The sequence below is a fragment of the Ranitomeya imitator genome, chromosome 4 (genome assembly GCF_032444005.1).
Source record: "Ranitomeya imitator isolate aRanImi1 chromosome 4, aRanImi1.pri, whole genome shotgun sequence".
Classification (NCBI taxonomy): Eukaryota; Metazoa; Chordata; class Amphibia; order Anura; family Dendrobatidae; genus Ranitomeya; species Ranitomeya imitator.
In genome coordinates this window covers 86286978-86295341 of record NC_091285.1, presented here as the reverse complement: position 1 = coordinate 86295341, position 8364 = coordinate 86286978, and the positions used below count along the sequence as shown (strand labels likewise).

General features: G+C 44.2%; 2 protein-coding genes across 2 annotated transcripts; one reads left to right on the top strand and one right to left on the bottom strand.

The window, feature by feature from the left end:
* Nucleotides 1-634: 634 nt before the first annotated feature.
* On the top strand, nt 635-3143 carry LOC138673955 (uncharacterized). Its single transcript, XM_069761968.1, has 4 exons — nt 635-850; nt 1357-1466; nt 1559-1705; nt 2178-3143. Exons 1-4 carry the CDS (start codon nt 734-736, stop codon nt 3097-3099), a joined length of 1296 nt encoding a protein of 431 aa, XP_069618069.1. The 5' UTR covers nt 635-733; the 3' UTR covers nt 3100-3143.
* An 800-nt stretch (nt 3144-3943) lies between these two features.
* On the bottom strand, nt 3944-7189 carry LOC138674458 (uncharacterized). Its single transcript, XM_069762298.1, has 4 exons — nt 7157-7189; nt 5083-5224; nt 4826-4976; nt 3944-4742 (listed from the first exon to the last, which is right to left on the bottom strand). Exons 1-4 carry the CDS (start codon nt 7187-7189, stop codon nt 4088-4090), a joined length of 981 nt encoding a protein of 326 aa, XP_069618399.1. The 3' UTR covers nt 3944-4087.
* Nucleotides 7190-8364: the final 1175 nt, after the last annotated feature.

Here is an 8364-nt window from a genome sequence, read left to right as displayed (position 1 = left end):
TTGATTTCTCCAAAACAAAATATCAAGAAACATAGTCTTGTGACATATCAAATGAAAGCTGGTACTGTTCTGAGAAAAATGATGCCTCTCCCACCTCTTTATCTTAATTCTAGCCCGAGATATGATAAAAAAATGTAAAGCCATACCAGACCAAAATCCGCACTTTTTCAAAACTTTAAAAATCTGTAAAAAATGAACTGATGAAGAAAAAAATTCTAAACTTTTAACTTGTAATTAAATAAAGTTGCACTTCAAAAAAAAAAAAAAAAAATCTAAAGACGTCAGGTAAAAAAAATTTTTATATTTGGATCACTTGATATGGAATGACCCATTAGCAAATAGAGCCTCTGAAGACTGCCACACCGTTCTTCCAGCATAACTAGATTGTGCAAAAACTATTTCACACAGGACAGGATCCTATCTAGCTAACTGACAAGTTCACTAGCCGGATTAGCTTCTCTGCACTGTGAGGGTATGTTCACACGTTCCTGATTTCCCTCCTTTTTTTTTCAGGACTGAAACCGCAGCTCTTTGCAGAAAACGCAGGTGCGGTTTTTGGTGCGTTTTTTGATGCGGTTTTTAGTGCGTTTTTTTGATGCAGTTTTCTCTGCAGATTGTCTGTGTTTGACACAAATAAAGCTTACTGCAGTGGGGGGAAAAAAAAAAAATGATGTAATTTCCTTGTCCAACCCTTTTCTTCTTCCATCCTCCATTTTGGAACTTACACATCAAAATGAGTGGACGTGCTGAGCGTAGGCCAGATGACAGCCCGCGGATCCAGCTCCGCACGCCACACCGGATTGCGATCCTGGGGTTGATGCTTCTAATCCTGAATCGACATGCACGTCAGGTAAGCCGATGTCTGTTTGTTATATATTGGGTTATGGGTACATGTCCACGTTCTGGAAACGCTGTATGTTTGGCGCTGCGTGTGGCCGCAGCGCCAAACATGCAGCGTCCACATGTAACAGCATAGTGGAGGTGATTTCATGAAATCACGTGTCCACTGTGTGTCATCCGTCAGCCCTGCGACTCCGGACATGCTGCGCGTCTTTTATGATCACAGCATGTCCGTGTTCCTTGTTGAGAAGCTGCGGCTCCGCAAGGAATAAAACAGGGCCCTATGCGTGGGGTGCGATGATGCCGGATTTGTACAATGAACACATCTGGCATCATTGCGTCCCAGAAGGGGGTGGGGCTTTGCACATAGCGGCTTTGGCGCTCCAACGATAACGACGGCCATCCTGAATGTGGACACGTACCCTTACATAATCCGCATTGCTTTCCAGGCATGTTTGATATTTTTTTCTCATTGTTGTGTTTTACAAAATATATATATATATTTTTTTACTTTAGAGGCAGCGGCGGCAGAGAAGACGTGCGCAGAAAAGGATGTGGGTGCACCCGCTTGTAGCAGACCGAACAGAGAAGGGGCACTTTTATGTGCTGTACAATGATTTGAGGAGGTAAGTAGAAATATATCGAATGACAAAGTTACATTTTTTTGCTAACAATACTTGTGAAGTAACCCTTTTTGTGTTTCTTTTTCAATTTTCAGATATCCTGAAAAATTTATCTCTTTTTGTCGGCTACCAATTATGGCATTTGACAGACTGCTCACCATCCTGGCACCCCATTTGACACTGCAAGACACTGTGATGAGGAAGTCCATCTCTGCAGAGGAAAGGCTGCTCATCACCTTGCGGTAAGTAACAATTTTTTGGGGGGAATGTCGTTAGGTCTCTATTTTACACGTCTCTGTGTCCAGTATGTGTGATTAAACCCACCCAGTCCTCCTGTTGGACGGGGGGCACACACACACACACACACTTGAGATACGGGTGAGTGTTGCATGGTAATCCCCGGCCCTGCCGCCTGCACTCTGGAGCAGAGTGTGCACCCACATACCAATACATGGAGCCGCACGCTCCACAAGGGAGTGCATGCAGCAGGTCCGGGGATTACCATGCAACACTCGGTCATATCTCGCATGCGTGTGTGCACAAGTCCCATCAGGCCTTTTATTAATGTTTTTTTACACCCTTTGTGTTGTGCTGGGTGTTAATGCCATCATTATTGAAAGGTGCTGGACGCCTATTATAGCGGCCTTAACTTGTGACATGTTGTAATTACCTTTTTGTGTGACATTTCTAATTTTCTTTTTTGTTTCTTTCCAGATTTTTGGCCACAGGAGAGAGCTGTACATCCCTGCACCTCCAATTTAGAGTTGGTAAATCTACCATCTCTAACATTGTGAGGTGTACATGTACCGTCATCTGGCAGAAGTTGCAGCCTATAGTGATGCCTTCCCCAACCGAGGAGACTTGGCTGCAGGTTGCAGCAGGCTTTCAGTCTGTGGCCAATTTCCCAAACTGCATAGGTGCAGTCGATGGTAAACATGTTAGGGTTCAGCAGCCCCCACGATCAGGATCACGCTTCTTTAATTATAAGAAGTATTTTTCAGTGGTCCTGATGGCGGTGGCTGATGCCCATTACAAATTTGTTGCCATTGATGTTGGTGCCTATGGTAGTACTGGGGATTCTCGGGTGTTGCGAACGTCACAGATTGGGATGCAAATTCTTCGAGATGGCGCCACGCTACCAGCCCCAAGACCTTTGCCGGGTTCCACACATCCAGTGCCCTTTGTGATGGTATCGGATGAGGCGTTTCCCTTAACGACAACCCTGCTGCGCCCATACCCACGAAGGGGACTGGATGCCCGACGGAGGATTTTTAATTATCGGCTGAGTCGTGCACGCAGATATGTGGAATGCACCTTTGGGATCATGACTAGTCAGTGGAGGATCTTTCACACTGCCATTCAGTTGGACACAGACACCGTTGATGCTGTGATAAAGGCTTGCTGTGTACTCCACAACTATGCTCGTGAGTACAACACTGACGTAGATGTGGAGTACCAGCAGCCAGTATTTAATCCAGTTGTCAACGGGGGTCTGGGCAGGCCGTCCAACTCTGGTGTGCGTGTAAGAGAATCCTTCACTGACTACTTTATGACTCCAGAAGGTGCCGTGCACTGGCAATACTCCTGTGCTGGTGTTGAGCTGCCTGACCTGCAGAGAAGGATGCATCTACACTGACCGTCCCCAAAAAGTTGCCGACATCGCTGCTAACAGTTTTGAAAACATCCCAAAGAATGATAAACGACAGCAATCAACACAAAACTTTTTTTTTTTTAATTTTTTTCATGTTACCCAAAAAAAAAAAAATTTGGTTGTAATATAAATAAAAAATTTATTTTGGTTTAATTTGTTTTGTTTTTTTGTATGTCAAAAAAATGGTTGGTGTTTTCATAAATTAACAGCAGTATGTATACAATAGTTAACACATCAACCCCTAAACCACTAATCGATAGCCCATAAACCCAAGACAGCGGCCTTGTCCCCATTGTCTAAAAAGAAGAGAATATTTTGTGAAAAATAAAATTTATTGTAGAGAACACAAATTAGTGGTAATTTTTACAAATGATTTTTCAATTTGAAAAAAAAAATATAAACAGCCCCTTTCAAATCCAACAGGCAACTGGAGCTAAAAAACAAAAAAAGCTCAGGTCCGGACACCATAGTCATAGAAAAAAACACAAGAAAACCACAAGAAAAAAGAAGTACATTATATCTCGGATAATCATTAAAATTGTCAGTTTTTTGTTGAATATTAAAAATGACCAAAATATGACAGAAAAACCGTATTAACTGAAATATTCGAATATTAGGGAACGGGTGCACCACAACATCCACTATCACATAACAGGAGGGGAGAAGGGCAGGAGTTGTCAAAGGAGTTATGTGTCCCTGTACATCTCTATTGAGACCTCCAGTGCCAGTACTCAGTTATATTTTTTACTCCTTTGACAACTCATGTCCTTCTCCCCTCCTGTTATGTGATAGTGGATGTTGTGGTGCACCTGTTCCCTATTATTTGAACACCAATACGGTTTTTCTGTTATATTATGTTTTGTTCATTTTTATTATTTTCAATAAACTGATAAGTTTAACGATTATCACATATGATGTACTTCGTTTTTCTTGTGGTTTTCTGTGCAACTGAAAACTTTTGCCCAATTCACGTTCAATTAAGAAAGGTGTACTCTGGAGAATAGAGGAAATTTGTTCCCTCAGTTTGATACGTTGCTCCCCCCAGCTGCTGCGAACTGCCTCTATCTCCAGAACTTCCTTGGCTGTTGGACAAATACAGGGGTCTTGTAGCTGGTGTTTCAGGTGTTCTGTGTCGGGGCCTGAAAAGTCCCAACACCCCCATCAGAACCTCATTGTATGGAGAAATAGGAGCAGGGTCCTCCAGAGCAGTGAGGGACATCTGGACCATAGACATAAAAAGAGATTGTCTATCCGGTGGCAGGGAGCGTGTTTTACTGGCGACAGTTAGTGCAAAGGAGTCGCAATGGTCATCGGTAGTTGATTTTTTTAATAAATCCAATGTGTCACAGGCAATTTGAACCGTTTGGTCCTCTTGGTGGTTCTTTGTTTTTTTCTCTGCTGCCACCGGATAGACAGCTCTCTTCTCCACTCTCACAGCTTCTACGGAATCAGATGCTTCAGCAGCTGCTGAAGCAGATGTTGATGCAGCAGCTGCTGAAGTGGATGTTGATTCAGCAGAAGCTGTGGGAATGGAGGGAGAGATGGTCCCTCCCATTCCAGAGGAACTGCCTGCTCCATCCTCTGTGTCGCTGTCCTCTAAATCAGCTGCAGACATGTTTCCTTCCGTCCTGTGGGGGGAAAAAAAAGATCATTAATACAATTGCACAACATATTATATATAAATAATCTTGTGGAGTGGATTTTAACTTACTTTCTCAATGTCCTGCTGGTCACAATAAACTGTAGCTCTTCACTGAAGGGGAATTTTGTTTTGCTTGGCGAAGAGCCACTCTTTGAGCAATCATTTAGAAATTTTGTGAATCGGTCTCTGATGGAGCGCCAACGTTGTCTCACATCTTTATCTACCAAAAAAAGGTTCCAAAAAAAACAAAACAATTTTTTAGAGATCTAAACAAATTATATTTTTAATATACTCAAGGTTTACTAAATAAATGTAATTATAATTACCTATTTTCTGCTGTGTTGCCCCAGGATATTTGTCCCAATCCGGGAACAAGTCGCAAACTATTTTGGTCCACGCAAGTTCCCTGAAGTACTTATCCTTATAGGATTCATCGGAAGGGTCCCACAGGGCCGGATAATCACGAACCTACAATGAATACAATAGTGTCATCTCATAATCTATAGCACGACCAAGTAATGTTACACAAATGCTTTTAAAAAGTTGAAATATATCAAAGTAACCCCTAATAAATGAACACAAGCACAAACTGAAAACACAAACACCAATAAAAACGTTCGTGTGCAGTTGTTTTACTACTAGCTCTGGCGCCGTCAATCCTGAGCGGTGCGTGCGCCAATCAAAAACATTAAGTAAAAAACACACTATAAAATGAAATAGTTAGGGTAGGGTTAGGGCTCATAACCCTAAGGACCCTACCCCTAAAGGGATCCTAACCGGAAAGGGATCCTAACCCTACCCCTGAAGGTATCCTAACCCTACCCCTAACCCTAAAGGGATCCTAACCCTACCCCAAACCCTACCCCTAAAGGGATCCTAACCCAAAAGGGATCCTAACCCTACCCCTAAAGGGATCCTAACCCTACCCCTAACCCTAAAGGGATCCTAACCCGAAAGGGATCCTAACCCTAACCCTAAAGGGATCCTAACCGTACCCCTAACCCTACCCCTAAAGGGATCCTAACCCTACCCCTAAAGGGATCCTAACCCGAAAGGGATCCTAACCCTACCCCTAAAGGGATTCTAACCGTACCCCTTACCCTACCCCTAAAGGGATCCTAACCCTACCCCTAAAGGGATCCTAACCTGAAAGGGATCCTAACCCTACCCCTAAAGGGATCCTAACCGTACCCCTAACCCTACCCCTAAAGGGATCCTAACCCGAAAGGGGTCCTAACCATAACGGGATCCTAACCGTACCCCTAACCCTACCCCTAAAGGGATCCTAACCCTACCCCTAAAGGGATCCTAGGGTTAATGATAGGGTTGCTATTGTAAGGTGGCATTAAGCACGGTTAATAATTGAGAGGCGTCAATAAGACGCCTATCCATTATTAATCCTATTAAAGGTTTACTATAATATATGTGGACCCCCTAAAAAAAAAAATACATAGGGTCCCCCTATATTTTTAGTCCGGAAAGGCTAGGCAGACAGCTGTGGGCCAATATTTGAGGCCCGGGAAGGGGTTAAAATACCCATGGCTGTTCCCAGGCCATGAATATAAGCCCACAGCTGTCTGCGTAACCGTTCTGGCACTAAAATATAGGGGGCCCCGAAAAAAAAAAAGTGTTGGGGTCCCCCTATATTTTTAGGCCAGAAAGGCTACGCAGACAGCCGTGGGCTTATATTCATAGCCTAGGAAAGGGGCCATGGATATTTGCCCCCCCTGGCTACAAATATAAGCCCGCAGCCGCCCCGGAAAAGGCGCATCAAAAAGATGCGCCAAATCCGGCACTTAGCCCCTCTCTTCCCACTCCCGTGTAGCGGTGGGATATGGGGTAATGAGGGGTTAATGCCACCTTGCTATTGTAAGGTGGCATTAAGCCCGGTTAATAGTTTACTGGCGGTCATTGACCCCGGCACTCTCGCTTAACGGCAGTGCTGCGTGGGAAAGTTCAACGCAGCTGTACTGCCGTTAACCGAGACGCCGGAGCCATTGAACTCCGGGACAGTACGCGATACACTGCTAGGAGCTTCGCTCCTGGCAGTGTATCGCCGGAGAGCAGCCGATCGGCGTGGGACACTCGTTTTATGGATTCTGCGGACAGGGAGTATGAATTTTATTTTGGGATTTTTTCCTGGAGGATCGAGGGCTTCGCCTACAAGTGTGCTGTTGGTGAGTATATACTCTATGTTATGTGTTGTATGTACTGTACTGTGTGTCATGTATGTGTATTGTGTGTAGGTGTTTTGTGTAACTTTACAATTGTGCTAAGTCGCCGGACACAGGGACAACTCTCCCATCCTAATACCGGATGAGAGTAGTAGTCCCATACGGCGACTTAGCACAATGGAGGCACTATCGTCGCATGGGGACACACACACACACACACACATACCAAATTAATCAGACGCCCGACATCGATCCCCATGCGACGGTATGCCTCCATGACAGTCTCTTCGGGAACGACACTCCGCCCACGCACTTCCGCCCACGGACTTCCTCCCGCTTCCCCGCACTTCCTGTAGCAGCGGTTCTGCACCACAAACCGCAATAAAACCCGCAGATATATTTTTGATCTGCGGGTTTTACTGCGGGTTTGACCTCACAATGGAGGTCTATGGGTGCAGAACCGCTGCTGTTTCGGAAAAAGAAGTGACATGCTCCTTTTTTACCGCAGCTATTCAGCGCGGCTTTTTATGGGAAATTCAGGATCATGTGCACAGCGGTTCCTGTTTTCCATAGGGTTACATTGTAATGTACCCTGCATGGAAAACAGCTGCGGAACCGCAGCGGCAAAACCGCTGCGGTTCCGCAGTAAAAAACGCACTGTGTGAACATGGCCTGACAATGAGGAAATGGCGCCAGCAAAACAAGATGTCCGCTTTTTATATGACCAGGGACATGTGACCTCGGCAGCCAATCACAGAAGACCTTGTATCATGAGGTTGTGGATGGTTTCTGCGCCCTGATGGGCTGTCAGAAGCAACACACAAACTTAAGGAAGGAGGGGGAATAAAAAAAAAAAAAATGCCGCCCCTCTAACCTCTCTCTTCAGCATACAGCACCACTATCATAGCCAAAGTGGTAACAAAAGCATTAGTGGAAATGCGATAACTTACTGAACTGTGATAATTTGTCCGACTTAAGACTAAAAATGTTTGTGAAAGCGAACATGAATCCGAATGTGCTACGTTCGTGCCGAATTTGAGATTGGCGAACGTTTACCGAATAAGTTCGCTCATCTCTCCACAGGAACACTTTATAAGGGCACGATCAATATCTGGAAAATATTTTACATCAGTATTTGTCAACAAAAGCAAGAGTGGGTGAAAAATACAGAAGTTATACATGCGTTCCTATTACACTTTTCCTCTGATTGTTCCATGCCCCATTTTGGCTTTCAAATACTATTGAAAAATACTAACCAAGTACTGATAGTGTGATCATGGACTTAGAGACCAGCTGCCAGACTTCTTAGATCTTCGGCAGCGACTGCTCTTCTAGTGAAAAAAAAAATCAACTTTTGGAAATCCAACAGACCAGGATCCTTATCTCCAATAAATATTATTCAGCACCAGAGTTTTGAAATCCTTATACCTTAAA

Excerpts from the sequence above, each read along its gene's own strand:
- LOC138673955 (XM_069761968.1), top strand. The coding sequence starts at position 734 with ATGAGTGGACGTGCTGAGCGTAGGCCAGATGACAGCCCGCGGATCCAG. Across the intron at positions 851-1,356 it reads TGAATCGACATGCACGTCAG|AGGCAGCGGCGGCAGAGAAG; the intron begins GTAAGCCGATGT and ends TTTTTACTTTAG. Across the intron at positions 1,467-1,558 it reads CTGTACAATGATTTGAGGAG|ATATCCTGAAAAATTTATCT; the intron begins GTAAGTAGAAAT and ends TTCAATTTTCAG.
- LOC138674458 (XM_069762298.1), bottom strand. The coding sequence starts at position 7,189 with ATGGGGATCGATGTCGGGCGTCTGATTAATTTG. Across the intron at positions 5,225-7,156 it reads TCGGGCGTCTGATTAATTTG|GTTCGTGATTATCCGGCCCT; the intron begins GTATGTGTGTGT and ends TATTCATTGTAG. Across the intron at positions 4,977-5,082 it reads GGCAACACAGCAGAAAATAG|ATAAAGATGTGAGACAACGT; the intron begins GTAATTATAATT and ends TTTTTTTGGTAG.